The following is a 24,372-nucleotide window of genomic DNA, read 5'->3' as shown; positions in this document are numbered from 1 at the left end:
GACGTGAACGGTCGAGTGTATCCAGGGCACAATCACCATGTTTCAATGAAAGAATATCAAACTCATGCGACGTAAAAGAGCCGAGGCAGGTACCATCTAGCCCCGTATGACGCAAAAAGGTCGGGTGTATCGACGGCACATCACCATGTTTGTTATTGATGTAAAAGGGTCGAGTGTATAGTCCATCGCTGCATGACGCTAAATTGCTTAGAGGGCTCTATGGTTGCAGGAGTTAAAACAGCTAACCAACCTTGTTTTTGGAAATATCTTTCTCTTTTCAAAATTTTCACTGCCTTGTGTTTTCTAAAAACTTTAATTTCTTTGATAAATTCGTAACTTGTCATTGCTTTGTGTTCTATTTCAAATCCCCCCTTACTTTCAAAAATTGTAAAAAAGTCTTAAAAAAACAAAGGAGCTTGGACACACGTATATGATGATTACCGCGTTGCCGCGATTGCCGCGTTGCTACCTGGTCTCTCACTTCGGATTCGGCCAGACAAGTCTCTTCCTATAGAAAACTTTTTCCTATAGACAACCTTAGCAAACCCTAAGGAGATCAAAGAAAATGCCAAAGTTAAAAATTCAAATTACAAAAATCCCTGAAGTTAAGTGACATGGCTAGAAATCCAACTCAAGTTTCAGGCTTGTATAACTCACCGACATCTTATGCCGAAAACCCTTAGAGGAAAAATGCCCTAGGTGGGTGAGCTCGGTGAGCGCAATGACTTTGAGGGATAGTTGGTGTGCCCTTTGACCACGTGACTTCAAGAAGAAATTTAAAATGTCTGTTTTATCTTTAACGTTCACTTGCCCCTCGAAGGACAGAGAAAGCCAAAGTGTCTACTTCTTTGCCACTGACCTGTCCCTCGAAGTAGAGGGAGTGCCAAAGAGGGGCAACTGTAGACACCCCATTTTAAATCTGGCAAATTATATGGTTTTTTTAACCCTTAGGACCACATTATCCTAGTAGACCCAATTTAATTTCCTCAAAACTACCCAAATCCTATCCCAATTTGAAGTAGAATTCAAGAGCTTTCCAACGGTTCAAGAATCGCCTGAATTGGACCTACGGATAAAAATGTATAAAAAAATAACAATTTAGTCCTTGTGAGACCCAACTGTCGGGCTGGGTTGTAACAGACCCGACAGGCCTAGACTCGGGCTGATAACGTAGTCAATGCATCTGATGACATAGTAAACACGTTTTCTTTAATTAGATATGGCTAAAACTTCAAGAAAAATCCAAATTTTTTTGAAAAATCTCCAAATTAGTTAGGAAAAATCGCCAATTGAATCTTATAAATGCCCCCTCTCCCTAACCCAAAAGGAGAGAGAAAAAGAGACAAAAAAAAAAAACCTTAGAAATTTTTGAAATTAGGAAAATTACCTAAAACTACCAAAAATAGGAAAAACCCTTAGAAAATTCCTAAAAATTTAGGAAGATTCCCCAAAAATTAGAGAAAATCTCAGAATTCATATTCAACCTCTGGAGATCACAAAACCCTTAGAAAACTAAGGAAGTTCTCCTCCAGACCATTGGAAAGACCGATAGCTTTAGAAAAATCTCTAGATTGAAAACCCTAAAGAAAATAGAAACCCTAGCCTCTTGAAGTCCTAACCCCCAAGGCTGAGAAAACCTAGACCTAGGGTACAAAAAACCTAGATCAAAACTAGAATTAAGGCACAACAAACTTAGATCTAACCCTTTACACTAGAGATCTACTGGTCAACATCTAAATCAGAGAAGCAAAGAGGACCGGTTCTGATACAAGTGAGCCCTCGAAAGTTTGGGAATCCCAGGCCATCCGGCCCAATTTGGTATTATTTCTTTCGCTCTCTTCTTCTTTTTTTTACTGTTTTATTTATTTTTGATATGTTAACTTGTCTTAAAAATCGTATTTTAATGTTCTGGATCATGCTGGATCTGCCACAGATCTGAGAGTAGATCTGCTCGATTCTGGGAAAATCTGGTCTCAGATCTAAATTCGATCTGTCCCACTTTCTCTACCACTTTATTTGCATCTTCTTAATTAGCTTAAGGTGTTAAAATTTGAGAGTTCTTCATCAGAAGATATGTCAGATTTTCATCGTAAACAAGATCGTCCTAATAATGTTTTACACCAAAATAACATGTTATGATAAAATCTGGAGGTGTGCCTTAAAGGTTGTAACCTTATAGAAATCACACCCATAAATAAATGCGTAGGGAGTTGACTCAATGGGTTTTGTTGGAATTTTCCCTTGTTATTACCGGTAATTAAATGCTCTCTCATATATGCATTTGTACCCCAGGATCAGCAAATTTTTCATTCTTTCACAAGGGAAGAATTAGTGTTAGGAAGGTATTCTTGATCTAAATTAATGCAGAACATTTTAAAGACCCGATTTCTATGTGGCCAAGCCTGCATATGTAGAAATATGGGCTTATTAATAAATTTATTTTTGAGATAGATTTTTGGGCTTAAGTTTTAAGGATATGTAATCTCTAATATGGAGATCATGAATATATTAAAATAAGTAAATTTTAAAAATTAGAAATAGTAATTCTAGTAAAAAAACATTTGAACCGTTAGTTTCTTTTCTATTGTTTTTAGATGGAACACCTATTTGCAGCAATCTTTAAGATGGTTGCTTTACACTTTTTAGACCGTATGTGTAGTCACATTTTAATTCACCGAGTGAACAATTTATTTCAATGAAAAGAATGATAGATTTTGTGCTCTTAACCTATTGGAGATCATTCTTCGAATGGACGGTATTCATTAACTAATGAAGCCGGGTTCATTTGGACTATTGTTAGGGTCCAAATTGTTCATTCATTCTTTTTTTTTGTTAATTTTACTGCTGGATTGATAGCTGAGATGAAAAAGAAGAAGAGGTGCATAAAGAATAACTCCAGGTTTTGTGGCCAAATAACCCCTCTCTACTGAGGTTCCAAAACTCGTCCAATTCGACTCGGACGTGGCACGTTGCCCGGCCAATTCCAAAGTACAAACTCGGTATATAAAAAAGGGTTATGTTCTCAACAAAATTTGGATATTTTGTACATAGAAATTTTTTTTAGTAATAGTAGTTTTAGTCATTAGGAGGAGTATTACTTCATCTACATAGGAAGTGACCAAAATAGAGTATAGAAGTGTCCAAAATTTACTCAGAACAATGATAAATTATTCCATGAGTACCCTAACATAACCTATAAAGAATTATAAAATTTACAGTGATTTATATATGGACTCTAAACATTTTCTTAAATACAAAAAATGATCAGATTATAGTGGAAGTTTGACACACCGAACTTCTGGAATACCAAACTAAATCTTGATTTCTTCTTTAAACTCAAATGGTGGTATTTCATAAGCTGCAAAACAAGTATTATTTTCTTCACAATTGATTTTTGAAAATTTTTGCACGTTTTGGGCTATTGGCATCATCTTTGTATCGAGATCTATTGGGTTATTGGCTACATCTTTTGTATCGAGATCCATCTCTTCTTTATTTTGTTCATAAGATTGCTAGATACGAAATAGGTTTAATAGACTTTGTCCTATAAATTTGCTAATACGCTCTACAAGGTCTTCGTTGATTTTCTCAAATATTTGATCTAGAGGCTTTATGGCTAGATATTATAGATCTCAAAGCTCTCATAACAACTGATGTAAAAAGAAATAGTGAACCAAGAAAATAAAAATACTAAGGGAATCCACCCCAAAAAGTTCTTTTAACATGATCAACTTTACTCAATTCCAATATGTTTTATTTTACATAGCTCGACATTTCCCTTTTAACTACAACTAAAATAATAAAATTAATAAAAAAAAAACTATTTATCTCTCCTTAAAGCTCATTTCTTTACTTAAAAAATATAACCTTTTAATTACATGTATATCAAAAGTTTGGCTTTTCAACTTAAAGTTGGACTTCCTACATATTAAAACATAGCAACTGAGATAGTCCTATTTCTTTATGTCTAAGAGATAGCTCTTAAAATTAAAAAATAAATATCATTTATACCCTCAAATCTTGAAAAGAAAAAAATACAAAAATGTTTTCATAGGCTCCAGCCCAATTAAAAGAAGTAGGGCGGCGGCCTACCTCACCATGTGATAATTTGGACGGTGAGGATTTCTTGACTAAAGTCAATGGAAAATGGGGCCATCGAGAGCCCCGGTGACCTGTCCTTTTGGAAACCTGCTGTATTCTTCCCTGTATCTCTCTAAACAATTTACCTAGTTTTCTCTCTCCAGCTACTCTCTCCCTCACGCTGATCTCTCTCTGCAACTATGGTTTTCTCTCTTCAGACACTATCTCTCTCACTGATCTCTTTGCAACTAAAGAGACCAGGCACTATCTCCCTCGCCGATTTCTGTGCAACTAAAGAGACCTCACGCTTCGCTCTCCAGGCACTATCTCCCTCGCTGATCTCTCTGCAACGAAAGAGACCTCACACTAATCTCTCTCTGCAACTATGGTTTTCTCTCTCATTCTTGAATTAGGTTTTTTTTTTCAAATCAAGGTTCTTAATTTAACATGAAAGAACAATCTAGTAGAGTGACATTGGCATAATCAAAGGTAAAATCCAAAAACCTATGAAGGCTCAACCAAGATTGTCAATATAAAGTTGGCCAAATGATGCCATAAAATTTTTAAAAACCTCTATGATTTTTAATTTCATATTTCATAGTTGCAAAATGGAATGTAGATTTGCTCTGTCACACTGTGTGGTTTATGTGATTTTCTTATGAATATGACAAATGGGGCTTTAGAATTTGCTTATGTATATGACAAATGGGGCTTTAGAATTCACAATGGTAGCCTCAGCCAATCTTCAACCTTAAAGGCTTCCAAAGAACTCAAAAGGAGACTTGAATTGAAGAAGTATGAAATCTTAAGCCAAGCAACTAACAATCAGACCGATTTGCCTGGGCTCCTTTCTCTCTCTTGTGGGTGGTGCATGGATTCTTCCTCTTAGGCCCACGAGGGGGATCATCGGTCTTTCTCTTTTTCTGCCAATGCCTTAAACCTTCTGTTCACTCTCCTGGTGAGAGAAACCAACCAAAAGTGGGTAGCAAGAGGGTAAGATAAAATCATAATAAAAAAAGAGAAAAAATGCGCAATGGGATTCCCCCGGTTTCCTTCATTGGCTACTGTACATAATGTTTACCATCCAAATATATGGACAGTTATCTGTACCATCCAAATATATGGACAGTGTTGATGACTGCCGCCATATAGACACTTCACCCCCTAAATAATACCAAATCTAAACTACAATAAATATACAAAAAAAAAAAACCCATTTTTTATTTGCATCACCCTCTCTCTATCAACGGTTAAAATTGTGTATGAAGTATGAACATGGTGCAGGTGGCCTTGTCCTAGCAACGCTGGCAGACACAACTCTAGGTCGCAAGAGGATGCTTCACATTACATGCCTCATGATGTCTCTAACCGGCCTCTTCGCCTCTCTCTCTCCAAACATATGGATCTACTCCTCATTTCGATTCATAGGCGGCTTCGCCCGTGCCACCGTTGGCACCAGTGCCCTCGTCCTCTCCACAGAGCTGGTGGGCAGACGGTGGAGGGAAGAGGTTGGCACAATTGGCTTCTTTTGCTTCACAATTGGCTTCCTCTCTCTACCCACCATGGCCTACTTCACTCAAAACTCTTCATGGAGGGTCCTATACTTGATGGTCTCTCTCCCCACATTTTTCTACTCAATCTTGGTGCATTTTTTTGTTAAAGAATCACCAAGGTGGCTTCTAGTGAGAGGAAGAAAAGAGGAGGCTCTCAAGGTTTTGAGATCAATGGCTAGGCTCAATGGAAAGAGCCTTGATTTTAACATAGAGGCACTTAGCATAGAAGAGGAGGCATGGAATGTGAATGTTTATTCAGCCATGAAAATACTGTGGGAAAAAAGGTGGGCTTTTAGAAGGTTGTTGGTTACAATGGTTGTTGGTTTTGGGGCGGGGCTTGTTTACTATGGAATGCCACTAGGGGCTGGAAATTTAGACTTCAATCTCTATCTAAGTGTCACTTTTAATGCCTTGGCTGAATTTCCCTCAGCCCTCCTCACATTCTTCCTAATCTCTAGGCTTAATAGGAGGTGTGCTGTGATCACATTATCTATGGTTAGTGGGGTCTTGAGCATCTTGTGTGTATTCTTGTCTAGAGAGAGAAAGGGGGGTTTGTCCTTGCCTAGAGAGAGAATGTGGGATGTGTTGGTTTCTTTTGAGAGAAAGGGGGACATTAAGAATGGGTCGCAATTGGGGGCAGAGATTGTGGCCTTCTTTAGTTGTTGCACAGCCTTTAACATTTTGCTGATATATTGTTTGGAGTTGTTCCCAACCAGTGTGAGAAACTCAGCTCTTTCTTTGCTTAGGCAGGCCACTGTGTTTGCTGGCGTTTTTAGCCCATTACTTGTGGCGTTGGGGAGAGAGAATGCATTTTGGTCATTTGGGGTGTTTGGGTTGGTGATTATTTGCTGTGGAATGTTCTCTTTGTTGTTGCCTGAGACAAGAGGCAGGCCATTGTGTGACACCATGGAGGAGCAAGAGTGTGAAGAGGTCACTTCTTCCAGTCCATAGGTGTATGAGTTTTGGGCTCTCTCTCCTCTCCAAGGGTGTGAATGACTATTATTGAAATTTTAATGTACCACTGCCTCTAATTCTAAGTGAATCTCTCTCTCTCTCTCTCTCTGCAACTGGTGTCAATGTAATAATTTGTTAACAATTGTCTTGAATGCTGAACTTTTAACGGATTGGTTTTCTTTTTAATTTGTGTTTTCTATCTTTTGGATATAAGATGATTATCTTTCAGTTTAGTCCTAGGTTAGAATTTACATATGGGTTTAAAGAACTAAAAAGTTAGAGAAAATGGGAGGCTTGTAGGTAGTGGGGTTTCTATTTCTATTTAAAGTTGCTTTTGTTGAGAGGGTGCGCAAAGGACATTTTGGGTTATTTTGTAGAGAGAAAATTTGTATAGAGGAGGCAGCGAAGATTGGTTCTTTAGTTCTCTCAAGAATGTATCTTTTGAAAGTTTTTATTTAATTGATTGGTGAAAAAACATCGATTCTCTTCACCCGTAGGCGATGTCGAATGATGTTACATCCTTTTTAATAAAAAAATTTATTTTATTAAAACAAGCTCCATATACAAATCAATGGTATATTATGAGTACCATAACCTAATCTATATTAGTGAATTCATCGGATGGTCATGATTGTCCGGTAGTTTTTTATTTTTCATTGTTTTTCTACAAATCAGAATGACTTGAAATTTAGATCATGTGTACATCTTAGTGAAGCGCACTTAATAAAAATATAAAAAAAATAATTTGTCAAAAATCATTGACCAAAATACCTTCAAACTTTTTGGGGGTATTTTGGTCAATTTTTTCATGTAAAATATTTTTTTTGATATTTTTGGTAGATTCACCTATTTTTTATGAACACACACTCTAAATTTTATATTATTCTAATTTGTAAAAAAAATGAAAGATGAAACACTATCAGACAATCGTGATCGTGCAATGAACTTTGGACAGTGATATGGGTAGGCGAAATCACTATTAATTTTTCGCTACAGGTGTTTTGTAGTATCTTATATATATATATATAAGGTAGCCAACTAGCTCATACCTACATATGAATCTAATAGCTCAGATTGAATCTGGATCGATCTGACGGTTACAACATCATTTTATTTTTTAAATTTTTGTTTTTCTTCTACACATGCAAATCACTTAAAATTTTAGACGTTCATTATTCTCATCAAGGTGCACCTAATAAAAATATTAAAAAATAATTTGAAAAAACTAAATTGATCATATTACCCTTGAAATATTTTGAGGGTATTTTGGTAAATTTTAATTTTACATAAATTTTTATTGATATTTTTATTAGATTATTCCATTTTTTAAAAAGACATACCCAAAATTTCAAGTGATTTGGATTTGTAGAAAAAAATTAAAATTCTTATACAAAATAAGATCGTGATAATCAGATTCAATCTAAACCGTTGAGCTTTTATTTATATATATATATATATATATATATATATATATATATACCCATTTTAAGATGTTTGAACCAAAAAAATAAGAGAAGTAAAAAAAAAAAATATCTCCATACCTCCTAATTTTTAAATTTCATTTTTAACTTTATCTAAAATTTTAAAAGATATCCCGATGCATGAAGATCCCTGTCCTATTTCCTATAACCCCCTAGACGTACTTTATTGATTCTCTGTTTTCACGCTAAACAAATTTTGATAGATGTCTTTTATTACCCAACTCTCTCTCCGTCTCTCTCTCCACCTGTTTCACATACCCCTCTCTCTTCAGTTTTTATGGGTAGGTAACATCTCTCTCTCTCTAAAAACGCACGCATGTGGGCCATGGATTCTCTGTAACCCACCCTTAAAAATATTGCGATACCTCAATCGCTGGATGCTCATGGTGGAATTTGATCTTTTTTCTATATAAGGCCGTTGATGCTCTGAAGAACCATGTTTCTGCAATTTCTTACGCCAGAGGCCCCTTCATTTCATCTCACTTTATTACTCTCTCTTTAGATTCTCTCTCTCTAGACTCTCTCTCTCTCTTGTTTTTGAGCTTTTGCAGGATGGTGGTCAGACCAATGATCGTGGGTATAGAGTTTATGGATTAGGATTAGAGAGAGAAAGAGTTGGACCTCGTTTTGTTGCAGTAGCTCAATCTGAGGTAGAGAGAGAGAACCCTGAGTTGGGTCACTTTTCCAGTTGCGGCAGAATTTTGGGTAGTTTTTGGATTTGTAGTTGAAGACAAAGTTTGCGGCTTTCTTTTGGTCTTGCATGAATTGGTATTTCTTTTTGAATGGAGATTAGAGAAGAAGATTATGTTCTTTCGTCTAGGTTTACAGGGTTCACTGTTTCAGAGACACAGAGATTGAAATTTGAAACTTTATTTTGATGGGTTTCTCTATAAATTTGATGAAATGTCAATAATTGTTCAGAATTTGAAACCCGAATGCTCAATTCTTTGATGGGTTTTCTTTTGGCTCTTCTTGCTGGTTCGACTGTAGAACATGGCAGCCATGGCTTGCCCTTTACAAGAGAAGCCAGCTCCTCTTAGCTATGGTGGTCCTCAAGAAATTGGAACCCATGAAGAGCTTGATTCCCAATATCGAAGCTCGACCTTCTTCCGAGCATTACCAGACGATGTGCTCGCTGTGATATCAAAATTTCTTTGCCCCAGAGATGTCTGTAGCCTTAGCTTGTGTTGCAAAAGCCTCACTAGTTTTGCCATTTCTGATAAGATCTCGTTCTCTCAGTGCGAGAGATTGGGTGCTATTAAAGCTGAGGATTTGATCCTATGGAGAAAATCCATGGCTTCTTATAAAGCCCTTTGTCGCTTTCTCCTTAGTATTAGGCTTCTGATTGGAATGTGGGTTCATCAGAACCCAGAGCTTGGGAATGTGGTGTATGCCATGTGGGGCTTTCTCTCTCTAGTCGCTTGTCGCATAATTTATTAAGAACTCGATCCTCAAGGCTTCAATAGCCCTCTACTTGGGCCCCTGTGCTTGAAATCATTAGTGAATCAGATGGTTCACTGGTTTTCTATCTTCATGGTAAAGAGCTAGATCAGGACTACTTTTGTCCTGGTTCTTTGAAGCCTATAAACAAAGATTGTAATGTTCTTTTATTTGTAGTGGAGCCCAGGAGAAGTGAAATTCAGGATTTTGATCAAATAACGAAAGGGAAGCTACTGTAGACTAAGAACTCAGTTAACTTAAATTCCGATATTTCGAGGCTGCCTTGGCAATGTGACGAGAGAGAGTAGAGAGAGAAAAAGAGTCGGTGGATGTTTGCATAAACAAAGAGAGAGGTTATTTATCCAGAAAAAAAGGAGAGAGAAAGGGATTTGGAAAACACGTGGAGAGAGAGAAACGTAGTGAGAGTTGGGTAATATAAAGACGTTTTTTAAAATTTGTTTAAGATAGAAAAATATGTGTAAAATGAGCTTAAGGGGTTATACGAAATAATACATGGCCTCTCCATACATCAAGATATGTTCTATAATTTTAGGTCTAGTGAGAAATGAAATTTAAAAACTGGAGATATGGAGATATTTTATCAAGAAAAAAATGGGGGATGATATGCATACAACTTTTAGGAAAAGGTGAGATCAAAACCAAAAAAATGCAAACTCTAATTATTACTAACTTTAGGAGGTTTAAAAAAAGAAGAAGAAGGAAGAAACAATGTTGAGATTATGATGGGTATGGAAATCTCTTATTAAGATACGAAAGGAATGATGATATCTCTTTCACACATACACATTAAGATATGGCAACACAATCTTAGAGATGGTATGCGTATCTTTCTCTATCTTGATTTTTATTTCTCATACATATAATATTATATAATGGGTTGTATAGAGCCTAGGCTCTAATAATCAATTTAGAGCTTACCTTCAAATGGTGTCGAGAAATATAGTTTTAATACTGAAAATATTTGTGATAGCCTTAAAATATATTTTCATACTTATTTATAAATTTTAAAGCTTAAAAAATAGTGTAGATCAATAGATCTATGAAAACATGAAAATCTTGAAAATTGACGATCCAAAACTGCGTTCCAAAATACACCATTTCCAAAACTTGAAATCCATTTTTTTTTCATGTCCATGCATCTTGATGTCGAGATGATCGATTTAAAGATATTTGGGCATCAAAACAATGTCTTCTAGTGAAATTTTTTATGTAGGCTCAAATTTGATTGTTTAGACCATCAGCTCTATATAAACTTGTGCCTTATATAATAGGATATGTTAGCTTTCTATTTCTCATATATATAAATGCAAAATCTAATTGTTACCAACGTTAGGAGGTTTTAAAAAAAGGAAAAAGTTTCTATACTTCCCCTACAACATAGAAGAACTATCCTCCCCCTACCATCCAGCCATCCAATTTTGATCAAGAGAGCCACTCACTGTTTGATCTTAGATCCGACGTCTTAAAGTATTTTATTTTTACTTTTTTTTTGTACAAATTGTATGAATATGAAATTTGGTATATGCCATTTTCTCATTGGGGCGCACCTATAAAAAATATTAATAATAAATTTTTGATAAAATATAATGACCAAAATACCCTTGAAACTTTTAGGGGTATTTTGGTCATTTTATTTTATTGAAAATAGTGTTTTTATATTTTTAGCTAGTGCGAGTTTAATAGAGGATTGGACACCAAAATTTGGTTTCAAAATAGTTTCAGAAACAAAAAAAAAAAAAAAAAGAAATAGTGTATAGACGTGACATTGTAATTGGGACAATCTTAGCCCTCCATTCAGATCGGATGGTTGGATAAGGGAACGTATATAAGTTTTATGCTATAGGGAAAACATAGAAAGCTTGTCCTTAAAAAAATAGGAAGAAACAATATTGAGATTATGATGGTTATGGAAATCTCTTATTAAGATCTGAAAAGAATGCTGATATCTCTTTCACACACACACATTAAGATATGGCAATACAATCTTAGAGATGGTATGCATATCTTTCTCTCTCTTGATTTTTATTTCTCCTACATATATTATAATAAGATAGGTTAGTTTTTTATTTGTCATATAGAGTATATGCGTGCAGTTTGTATAGAGCTTAGGCTCTAAACAATCAAATTAGATCCTACTATGAAATAGTATCGAGAAATGTGGTTTCAACACAAGAAATCTTTGTAATAGCCTTAAAATATATTTTCATCGTTATTTATAAAGTTTAAAGCTTAAAAAATGGTGTAGAACGATAGATCTATGAAAACTTGAAAATCTTGAAAATTGACGGTCAAAAAATGTATTACAAAATACCTTATTTTCAAAACTTAAAATCAATTTTTTTTTCTCATGTCCATGCATTATGATGTCGAGATGATCAATTTCAGAACTTTTGGGCACCAAAACTATCTCGTCTAGCAAAAATTTTGAGGTAGGCACAAATGTGATTGTTTAGAGCCTTGGCTCTATATAAACATTTCCATATATATATATATATATATATATATATATATATATAATGATGAAATGCTAGCGTAGACCAGTAGATCTATAGCTACATATGAGCCCAATAGCCTAAATTCAATCTGAATCGATCCAATAATCACTATTTCATATTTTAATTTTAATTTTTTTATAAATCCAAAAAATAGTTTTAAATTTTGGATGTGTGTTCTTTAAAAATAGTAGAATCCAATAAAAATATCAAAAACATATTTCATGAAAAATAAATTGATCAAAATACCCCCGAAACATTTTAAGGGTATTAGTTCATTTATATCTTGCGAATTATGTTTTTAATATTTTTATTAGGTGAGCCTTGATGGGATGAACACATGCTTAAAATTTCACATGATTTGGATTTGTAGTAAAAAATTAAAATTAAAATACGAAATAAGGTTGTCTGTCAGATCAGCCCATATTCAATCTGGGCCATTGAGCTCATATGTAACTGTCCCACTGGCTTGCACTACTATATGCATAAGATTGGTTAATTTTATTGCCCATAGATACATTACTATAATCAAATAAGTTAAATTTTCATATTTATCAAATTCCAGATTGTCTTGAGTTTCTCTCTCTCATAATTTGTTAGGCACAATAGGGGTTGAGTTGGGGATCGGTATCCATTTTAGGTGGTTTAAACCCAAAAATAGGGTTAAAAAAAATTGGGACGATTTGCATGCACGACTTTTAGGAAAAAATGTGATAAAATAAAATGAAATTGCAAGATCGAATTGTCCAACTTTAGCTGGTTTAAAACAAAGAAGAACTAATGTTGAAATTAGGATATAGATATCTTTTTCTCTTGTGCGTCTCTAATTAAGATATGAAAACAATATTGAGATAATCATGGATACGGAACTCTCTTATTAAGATATGTAAACACAATCTTAGATATGATATGCATATCTTTATCTTTCAATGGAATTTAATTTCTCCGATAAATATTAATATAAAATAAGATAGGTTAATTTTTATTATTTATTTATACTTACTGTAAGATAGGTTAATTTTATTGCTCCTATATATTACTATTATCAAATAGGTTAACTTTTTATATTTCTCAAAGTTTAGATTGTTGGTATTTTCTCTCTCTCATGATTAATTGGTCACAATAGGGGTTGAGTTGGAGATATATACATTTTAGGATGTTTGAACCAAAAATAGGGGGAGGGGGGGAATTAGAGATGACTTGCATGCACAACTTTTTAAGAAAGGGTGGGATTAAAAATAAAAATAAAAATGCAAGATCGAACTATTATGAATTTTAGGAAGTTTTAAAAAATTAGGAAACAAAATTGAGATAAGGAGGATATAAAATTTTTTCTCTTTTGTACCTCCTTAAATAAAATATGGAAACAATATTGAGATAAGGATGGATATGGAAACTTCTCATTAAGATAGGGAAAGAATGATAATCTCTCTCTCAAATTAAGATTTTGAAACTGTGTGGAGATAAGCATCGAGATGGAAATCTCTCTGTCTCTCTACGTAAGATATGGAAATACAATTTTAGATATGATATGTAGATCTTTATCTCGCTTGAATTTTATTTCTCCTCTATAGATTAGTATATAATAAGGTAGGTTAATTTTTACTTTCCTATATATATATATATATATATATATATATATATATATATATATATATATACTTACTATAATAATATTTGTTAATTTTATTACTCCTATATACATTACTCTGATCAAATAGGTTAAATTTTCATATTTTTTATATTTTATTTTATCAGTACTTTCTCTCTTTCGTGATTAGTTGGGCATAATAGTGGTTGAGTTGGGGATAGGTACCCATTTTATGATGTTTGAACCAAAAAATTGGGGACAACTTGCATGCACAAGTTTTAGAAAAAAGTGAGATTGAAAAAAAAAGGTAAGATCTAATTGTTGCCAGCTTTATGATGTTTAAAAAAAGAAGAAGGAAGAAACAATATTGAAATAATGATGGATATGAAATGTTCCTCTCTTGTACCTCTCTAATTAAGATAAAGAAACAATGTTGAGATAATGATGGATATAGAAATCTCTCATTAAGATATGAAAACAATGTTGCTTTCTCTCTCTCTCAAATTAAGATATGAAAATGAAAACAATGTGGAGATAATCATGGATATGAAAATCTCTTTCTCCCTCTCCCTCTAATTAAGATATGGGAATAATCTTCGATACGGAGTGCATATCTTTCTCTCTCTTGAATTTTATTTCTCCCATATATATATATATACTAACTATAATAAGACAGGTTAATTTTATAGCTCCCAAATATGTAACTATAAGCATATAGGTTACAATGTAAATTTGCCATAGAATCAGCTATCGAACTAGAGCTGGGTCCACGGGATCAACAATTGGTTCTGAGGTTGGATCAATCAAATAAACTACTCTGCCAGATCTCCAACGGGCAGCGGAATTGGATGAGATAATTTGTCTTATGTCTCAAATTTTAGATTGTTGATACTTTCTCTTTCTTGTGATTAGTAGCCAATAATAGGGGTTGAGTTGGGGATATATACTCATTTTAGTTTTAGGAGGTTTGAACCAAAGGATATGGGAAAAGTTTTTGGGAATGACTTGCATGCACAACTTTTTGAAAAGCGTGGGATCAAAAAAATAAATAAAAATGCAAGATCTAATTGTTATCACCTTTAAGAGGTTTTAAAAAAATAAAAAGCTACAATGTTGTGATAAAGAGGATATGGAAATCTTTCTCTTTGTGCCTCTCTAATAAGTAAGATATCGAATTAATGTAGAGATAATGATGTATATGGATATGTCTTATTAAGATATGGGAAGAATGCTGATCTTTCTCATTCTTTTTCTTTCACAAATTACGATATAGAAACAATGTGGAGAAAAGCATCGATATGGTCTCTCTCTCTCTCTCTTGAGTTAAGGTATGAAACAATGTTGATATTTCTTTCTTGTGTGTACTCATCTCTCTCTTACACACAAATTTAGTTATCTTATAAATAGGTGTGTAGATTTCTCTCTCTTGTGCGTGTTCATTCTCTCTCTTTCTCTTGTGCATACTCATCCTTTCTCTCTCTAATTTAGCTATCTTAAAATAAATTAAATGTGTATTTTATTTCTCTTCCCCTAGAGTTAAGAATGTGTCTTAGAGTGTCCTAGAATCTCTATAAATTTAGGGCCCTTCTTTTTTGCCCGACACGTGTCTACGCCTTAACTCTAGCTTAATATAGTAGTATAGATAGATATATAGATAAGACAAGGCATTTAAACTCAATCCAATATTTAAAACATTGAACCACACCACACTTACAAAGTTTCAAAGTGTAAATGAAGCTACTCTTAGAGATACCAGACCAGCCAATTAAATAAGGTATCGTCTACAAAGAGACCATTTAACTTTTGTAAATAGAGGTCACAATCATTTCTATTCATTAGATATCACATTGGATGGCTTAAGATGGGTCATAAAGTTCAAGAAATTTCTTTTTGGAGCTGTGTCTATTCAATGACACTCTTACAACTACCATTTTGAAAATTTGAGGGCAAAAATGATTGTGACTTGCATGTACAAAAGATAAATGATCGCTTAAAAAACAACCATATTAAATAAAGCATTATCAACCGTAAGGAAGTTTGATATTCCTAATATTAAACCAATCTAGAATATTACCTCATATTTCATAGAATTTAATAAAACAAAATAATAAAGCGATAAATGCAGGAAAAAATGAAACAAAAACACCACGAAAACATGAGACCTTTGTATGAAATTCACAAAAGATTGGATAAAACCGTGATTCCATTTATTTAGACCGATCCGCATGTAGTTTTCTGAATTCCAATAAGAGGCCTTTGGGACTTTTCGGATCTCTTGAATCTATTTTGTAAAGATAAGGGAGGCATGGTAATAAGATGAACTTCACTGTTTCCTTTTACTAGGGAAACGATCAGAAGTCTCATTTGCAGAGCAGTAAAGAAAGGTTGTGCAAGTGTCATTAGAAATCATGCTATCGATACAATGAAAGGTTTGATCAAGTCATAACCACATCAAATTGATAGAATGTATTTAAAAAATAGTTTAAGAGTATTAAATATATTTAAAAGAGTTACTCAATTTTTTTTAGCTAGTCGAATCGATCAAAATATGCCTATCCATCCTGTCAAACCACCAGCCAGTGGCTTACCAGGTCTACTCTAAAATAAAAATCAGGTCTTTGCTCCCTAACACTTAAATGTTCATTCTTATAGGACAACTCAAAGGTAAAAGTAAACATGTTAAATACTACTATTCTAAAGGAGTCTATCAAAACAATGTGTTCAATTTTATTAGATTAATTTGGAAGGGCCTTCCATTTTTGCCAAAAAAGGTAAGCACTTCATATGTTATGCAGATCAAGGAGAAGTATTGTGGCGTATCTTTGAAACTAAAAGAAAAAACACGGGAAGAAGTTTATATAAGGTGTCAATTTTGTACTATTGAAGTAAGGTATACTTCAAAAATTATCTAGGAGAGAGTGTTTCAATGTTAGAAAACTTCAAATTTTCTTGTTTTTTTTTATATATATATATAAAAAAAAAAAATTTCAAGTCCTAAAATAAAGCATCAAATAACAAATTATGTAAACTGTATATTTTTTAGATTTTCAAGTGTTTATATATTTCCTCATTCTGTAACCACTTCTAGATTTTTAAATTTCATAATGACGTAGTTGAAAATTTATCGGCACCCGATACCTGAAAAATAGAACTACATTTTAGAGAAAAAAATAAAAATTGAGAAGAAATTAACAAGAAAAACGAGTGGACACGGGGATCTGAAATTTCTGCCACGTCCCGCAAGAATTAAGAGAAAAAAACAATCGACGAGAAGGCTTTCTCTCTCTCTCTCTAACATGCTACTGATTTCTTTCCATTCAACGTCAAAACTTCCTCCTCGCATTACATGGTTTGTTTTCGTTTTATTCCCCACCAAAGGATCATCCTTACTAAAAAAACACACAAACCTTTCTAAAAGACTTAAAATCCTTCCAAAAGATTTTTCTTCCCATCCAAATAGCTCCTACCAGTTGAAGATAAGCTTTCCAAAAAGAAAAATAAATGGACTCATCAACAAACATCCAAAAGCAGAGCAAACGGACCCATCTCAACTATTTTAAAAAAAATCAAATAGACAAATAAAAAAATCAAATAAAAAAATTGAATAATTTTACAAAATGGTGTTTCTTCTTCCGATCCCGATCCCGATCCCAATCCATTCCCTCGAGATAATCAATAGCGATCCCCTCGACTGCATGACATAGCCCGGAAGAAAAATAGACTTTCAAATGATCAAAAGGTTTCTGAACCAAAACCACATCTTCTGGTAAAATCTAGAGGTGCGCCTTACTTTACAGTATTAGGCAGCCACCTTATAAAAAAGGAAACAGTTTCTATGTGGCCAACCCACATATTGTAGAAATACAAGCTTGACAATAAATATAGTTTTTAAATTTAATTTGATTTTAATTTTTAGAGAATATATAATTTTTAATATGGAGATCATAAATATGATAAAAAAAAAAAATAGAAACAATAATTATATTAAAAAACATTTAAACCGATAGTTACAATTCTTTTGAGAAGGACCACCTATTCGCATCCATATTGTTTATACCTGTAGACCGCGTACTGTAGAAATACGGTCCACCCCGCATGAAACAATTTTCCTACAGAAAACTCACCCTAAAAACACCGTATTCGCAACTTTGTAAAGGTATTTAAAGTACGGGTGAGTTTGTCTGCCGTTGGGACGACCGAATTGGGCATCTAGATCATTTTTTAACAGGGTGTGGGGCCTTTAATGCAAGGCTCTCTCTCTCTCTCTCATAAGCACCATGTGCCCTCCACTACAATATCTATAGGGTCTAGACCCTTCCCATCTCTTACACTTTGAAGCACCATCCATGGCTTCCTCTCTCCAAGACCCCTTTCTAACAGGAGGAAGACCACCAAGCCCAGGCCCATGAAGGCATGACAACAGAGAAGCATCAGACCTCCATCGATGAGACCATCGAAAAATATGTGGGATCGTTTGGGCCCAGTCAGATTGCTCAGGCCATGCTTGTGTCCTTCGCATGGTGCTTTGAAGCTCAACACACATTCATAACCATATTCACTGATGCCGAGCCCATTTGGCATTGCACGAGCCAAAGTTTGTGTGGCGGAGCTGCTTCGGTGTGTGAGATCAGTACAGATATGTGGGCCAGGGACAGGGGTGCATGGGCCTCGACAGTTTCCGAGTGGGGAGTGTCGTGCTCAAGCCGGGTGATTGCAGGGTTGCCTGCATCAGCCTTCTTTTTTGGTTGCTTGGTTGGTGAGTCCTGGTTTCATCTAATTGTGTCTTTGTGTGATCCTTTAGAAAATTTTTCACTTATGAATAGAAGTTACCAAGTTTTTTAATTTCCCCGCAATACAAGGGCAAAATAAGATATTCTTGATCTAATTTATGCAGAACACCTTTTATTCACCGAATGAACAATTTCTTTCATTAAAAAGAACAATAGATTTTGTGTTCTTAACCTGTTAGAAATCATTCTTTGAATAGACGGTATTCATTTACTGATGAAGCCGAGTTCATTTGGACTATCCTTAGGGTCCAAATTGTTCGTTCATTTTTTTATCAAATTTACTGAACTGATAGCTGAGATCGATAAAAAGAAAGGTGTGTAAAGAATAACTCCAGGTATTGGGGTCATATAACCCCCCTGAATGATTTCTAACTTGGTTTCAAAACTGGACCGAGTCAACTCGGGCTAGGCTCATTGCCGAGCCGAGTTCCAAGGTACAAACTCGGGTTCATAAAGAATTGTATAAGTTATGTTTTTTTACTAACTCAATATATAAATATTTTATATATAAATTATGAAAGTTATGTTTTTTTAATGAATCAATATATAAATATTTTACAAATACTTTTGAAGTTTTGGATGACGATTTTTTAGGCTTTTTTTCTATGATATGCTATATTTTTTTACTTCCCACCTTTTTTGGATTATTTTTTCAAATTGTTTGAAGTTGTAAATCAATTTCTTCCAACACCCCATCATTAGCCAAGGAATTTGCCCTAGTGTTTGCCTTGTTAAAAACCTTGAGAGAAGAGATGGACCCACTCCTAAGATTAGGGGCAGTGTGATGAGACTATCCATCGTAGAGATCTGGCTTTTAGTATAATTGTGAGAACTCTGTAAATTTTTGTGTTCCTCTCCATGGCCATGAAACCATTTTCCAACGTTGGGCTTCCTCTTGAAATCTCTGAGAAAACGTGGCCCTGTAATCTTAGGAAGTGGGTGGTTACTTTCTAGCTGTTAGATAACGACACTTTCTGTCTTTGAGAAGCCTCTCTATTTTAGTGATAAGCATTAAATTATAAGAGAGAGAAATATTGCACGTTTAAAGGCCCCATGGCCACACACACGTACCAACATCTCCAACTTGGTCATGAGGGCTAAATATATTGAAATATTATAAAGTTTTTACCACTTAATGAATTTAACATTTATGAGCATATTTTTGTCATAGTGATCAATGATCCGGATGACACCCAAGAAGGGCAGATGAACAGGTTCAAGGTAATGGTGCAACCCATCCTCGAAAAGATGGAACGCCTAGAACCCTTCAGGTCCCCTTCTTCTCACCTTGAGACCAATTCCCCGACTGGTGAGGACACAGCTCCCAGGCAAACTCGCTCACCAGTCTCCCAAGACAGCCCTACCTCTCGAGGGGTTTCCCAGACCGATATAGACGCTATGGTCACCGATTACCTCAAGAACAAGGTCCTAGGCATGTAAGAGGCGCCGCTCTACTAAAAGTCATACCCTTCGTACATTGACCAGGTGTCGTTTCCCCCAAACTATAAAAAAGAGAAACTCCCGCTGTTTAATGGTACTACGTCTCTTCACCAGTGTATCGCCCACTTCCGAGCGGCCTGTCACGAGACGGCGACTGACGAACGACTCGTCCTCCATCAGTTCGTCGAGATTCTCGAAGGGCCAACCTTCCGGTGGTATGCTTGGCTGCCTACAAACTCGGTGAATACCTAGCAGGAAATGGAGAAGTTGTTTTATCAACGCTTCTACGAAGTCCAAAAGAACGTAGAGACTATCGAGCTCCTTACTTTGACTCAAGACCCTGGTAAGCCAGTTGACAAGTTCATCGCTCAATGGAGAGAGTTGACAACCTTTCATGCCATTCCCATGACCGAAAAAAGAAGCTGTTCGGACCTGTATACAGAACATGCTTCCCGGGATCGCCCTACATGTCGAGGCCTCGAACCCTCCCTCCATGTTAGAGCTTATCTCTAAAGCAGTTCATATAGAGGGTCTCTCCAAGCACCATGGCAGATCTCGTCAGCAACCCTCTGGTTCGAATTCTCGCTTCAACAGTCAGAGCAAAAGGCGGTGATCAGTGCGGCCGTCACCATGACTGACAGCAAGAATGTCATCCCTCAAACCCTGGACCTCTCCAAGGCACAAATGCCTCAAGCTGAGGGCATATAGCAGTCCTACAATAAGGTCCCGCCTCCTAAAACTGCTAGTCGAAGTGACTTCTGGATCTAGCGCCAGAATAAGGTTTACCCCTTCGACAAGGAGTGGACTGCTGCACTACTTCGACTGCTACTAGAACAGAACATGATCCAGTTGACGGAGGTCAACACTCAAGAGTCGGCTGGGCAGGAGACGAATGAGAGGTATTACGCCTATCACAGGAAAGTAGGTCATCCCACTCATGACTACTATAAGCTCAACGACACTATCGAAGCCCTTATTAACAAGGGTTCAGATAAAGCTCAAAGATTTAAAGAAATCATTCGGGGCAATTGAGGGCTCCCACATAGTGACGATCAATGAGGATGAGGGGGAACTCGCTATCCTCTGTGCACTATTCTCCATAATGCTTGAGGAGGGACACATCATGCCAAAGCCGACAAGGCAGCCTAAGTTCCTGCCTACATGAACGGAGAACCTCTGGTGCTCGTATCACCTGATACGAGGCCATGACATGAGCCAATGCACTTGCTTCCACAAATTGTTGGCAAAGAAGATGCAGAAGCTCATGGTAACCCAGCAGGGTGCCCTCAAGTCTCTCTTCAGCCAGTGCAAGAAGAACCCTCGATGCAAGCCTCGAGAAGCACTGAGGCAGACCCTCTGCGTGCCCTCTTCGAGGCAATGCTCCTATAGAGTCTCATCACTCCCAAGCCCACCAGGCAGCTTAAACACCTTGCCCAGGGTACAAAAAACCTATGGTGCCCATATCATCAAGTATAGCACCATGAGCTGAAAGAATGTTCTGGGTTCGAAGCTATAGTCACTCAGAAGGTACAAGAAGGCCACATCATCTGCGCCGTTCTCCCCGAGCACTTTCAAGCCTTCACTCCCATCCAATAGGAGACCCCGCTGCAGGTCCCTTATGAGCATACACTGGACCCTTCAGAGCCCTCGACTTCTCAGCCCTAGGAAGTCTACCATGGGCGAAGTAGGTTTAAATCCCTGAAGCGTGAGGCAGTCCACCAGGCTAGGACTACTCACAAACCCGATGAGGCAGACCAAATGCTTCCTCAGGGGTCCAGAGGAGACGACGAGCACCTAGGTTAGTACACCGAAGAATCCCATCCCTCAACCACCAGTCGAGTAAGAATTCCTTAGGCCCCTTCCTCCACTGCCGACCATGCAAGACTTCATTCCGGGAGTGGCCCGCCTTATCTTTTCGTCCAATCAGGTGGATGTCCCTTAGTCACCAACAGCTTGGGATTCCTTCAATATGGGTGACAATGCTAAAAGCATCCCTCAACGGTCAAAGCCGAGGAAAGACCTAAAATACCCCCCGCACACGTCCAATTCCGATGTTGGCATTAAAAGCCGGCCGGGACATTCTAACTCTTCTTCTCCTCCCTCCTCTTCTATTTCTTCCACAGGCACAGCTTGACAGTGCCCAAACTTTGACGCTCTAAACAGAGAGCTTGGAGGCATCAGTATCAGCAGGTCGCAGCAAAAGCACCTTAGAGATGCTAGCCCAGGTGATTGGATTCTCGACAGCCACCGACGCCTTGGCAACCTAAGCCAAAACTGAGCCATCATCAAGCTCCTCTGCCAAAGAAGCCTTACAGATTTTGGAAGTACCACCCAGCACGGGGCAAATGAACCTGAGATCATGGAAGAAGCTATAGCTCACGCCTCAAAAGCTCAACGTCCTCAAGTTTCCTGACCCGTCAGTTTTTCTTGAACCTCAACCCCAAACCTCTACATCCCTAATACAAATCTCCATTACTTCTCCATCAACCCAAACCGCACCGGCTGAAAAACAAAGTCAGCCAATGCTGCAAACCAAAACTCAACTAAAGCATGTTCCTAAACCTACCCTACTCCCTACATTAGTGACTAGATCAAGAACACAAAAAATTAATGAGGATAAAGTGAAATATGAAGTAATTGGGCACTTGAGATAGATTCCATCCCTTCTAAGTATCTATGATGTCGTCCTGCTGTCTAGAGACTATCATATGGCTCTGGTTCAAGCCCTTTCTGACCCAAAGGTGTACGAGACTGAAGTGGATCCTATTGAGGTTGACCCAGCCATCCTAAGTGGGTACTTGACAATCTCCTTTTTCAAAGACGACCTTCAGTTGGGAGGCAAATTCCACAACCGCCCTCTCTTTTAAAATGGTAAGCTGCATGCCTACCCTATCAACCGGATCATGCTGGATAGAGGGTCAGCAGTCAACCTAATCCCAAGAACGATTATCACCCGACTGGGATGGAGGTTCTGTTCGTTGACTTCGTGTGAAAAATCCAACCGTTAATCATGTAGGGGTTCGAGTCAAAGATGGCTCGTGACCTTACGCCTGCAATGGAATTGGTCTCGCGTAGATCGGGCTCGCGAACGGCGTGATTTGGCCACTCAAGTGAAGCACGATGTTGTTAAATTTCTTGCACTTTTTCATCACGGATCAGCAACTTCTCTAGCTTTTCTTCTCACTCGAGTTTCATCACGGGGTGTGCCACATATCGAATCGCTCATCTTGACTAGACGAACATACTCACAAATTTGAGCTTGATCCGACTTAGGATGAGAGACATATGAGCGTTAAAAGTCACTGGTCGTGACTGTCCATTCAATGGTGTAGTGTTGCAGGGTGGCCGCTCGGGAATAGCATGCGGCTTCTCCTGTTCACTCTTTTGCCTATAACTTCTTCTTAGAATGTCCGTTTGAGTTGAAACTTTACCCTTGGGGGTTTTCAACCATGATGGATCCAATGGTAGTGGTCCTACAATAATTTGAGATGTTGAAAATGTAGCTCTAGTTATAGGGGTCTGTTTCAGGGTGTTAGAAGCCGATTCTGCTGGAATTGTTTCTCAGTTTGCACTGCCTTAGACATGTCGAAATGCGATGAAACTTTGCAGGACACTCTTGAGAGCCCTTACGAAGATATTGACCAGTTCTGGAACTATTCTGAGATTGTCCGAATTTCCACTACTTGCTAGGCCTTTATTGAGCGGGGGCCTCATGTTGATGAAAAATACCTTCCAACAGCATGCCCCACCAAATGTTATGCTTCGAGAGAATCAAGAAGTGCAATCATTCGGGATGTTTGAGGGATCTTTGAAGATTCCACAGCCTCAAGAGACTATTTGTGGTTCTGGAGCATGAGGCCATTGTCAGGACCTCCTCGTACAAAACCAAGCCTTTTTTGAAGGCCAAATGCTACGAACCTTCGCTCGACATTGTTTGCTGCTACACCAGGTTTGTTTTTTATGATCAAGGTTTTTCCTGTAGGTCCCTTCTAGCGGGGTCCAGTCGGGGGCTTCTGACCCAACCTGAAAGTCTGGTTTCATGATTTATATGTCCTAATCTTAAGTGCCATAAATATGGATCATCCATATACATAAAAGTATCAAAAGATGCATCAATATAATCAGAAAATGATGAACTATCATTAATATTCATTCGGTATAAATTGTCAACTTTAGTAACGTACACCAAAGCTTTAGAATGCTTCCCAATGGTAACTCGACCAGACCTGAACCTTATTTCATAACCCTTGTCGTCTAGCCTACGTACATAAATCAAATTGCGCCTCATATTGGGTGCATACAATGTATCAGTCAATAAGAGATTTTTTCCTCCTTGTAAACACAGCTTAAAGGTACCAACATCTAGTACATCGCAGTAGGTATCATTTTCCATATAAATCTGCTAGTTACCGGCTACAAGCTCTTTCAATTCTGTGAATCTGTCCTTAGTCCTTGAGACATGTCGAGTGGAGGCTGAGTCGACCCACCAATTTCTCAGGTCATGATCGGCAACTATTGATTCTAAAACTA

The 24,372-nt window shown here is 36.9% G+C and overlaps 1 protein-coding gene across 2 annotated transcripts in view; it reads left to right on the top strand.

Annotated features, from left to right (window-relative positions):
• Positions 1-24,372, top strand: part of LOC18443195 (organic cation/carnitine transporter 2) — an 84,177-nt gene that overhangs the window by 12,543 nt on the left and 47,262 nt on the right. Inside the window, exon 2 of one of the 2 annotated variants that reach the window (XM_020672920.2) lies at positions 5,365-6,773. The exons of the other annotated variant lie outside the window; for it this stretch is intronic. Within the exon in view, the coding sequence (XP_020528579.2) occupies positions 5,365-6,584 (1,220 nt within the window). The 3' untranslated portion in view covers positions 6,585-6,773. Of the gene's footprint in view, positions 1-5,364; positions 6,774-24,372 lie in introns of those variants that run through there. 2 annotated transcript variants of the gene reach the window in all.

Source organism: Amborella trichopoda, chromosome 2, assembly GCF_054954075.1.
Source record: "Amborella trichopoda isolate Santa Cruz 75 chromosome 2, AtrichopodaSantaCruz75HAP2 v2.0, whole genome shotgun sequence".
Taxonomy (NCBI): Eukaryota; Viridiplantae; Streptophyta; class Magnoliopsida; order Amborellales; family Amborellaceae; genus Amborella; species Amborella trichopoda.
Note: the sequence above shows the minus strand (reverse complement) of the source record. Positions and strands in the feature narration are given on the sequence as shown.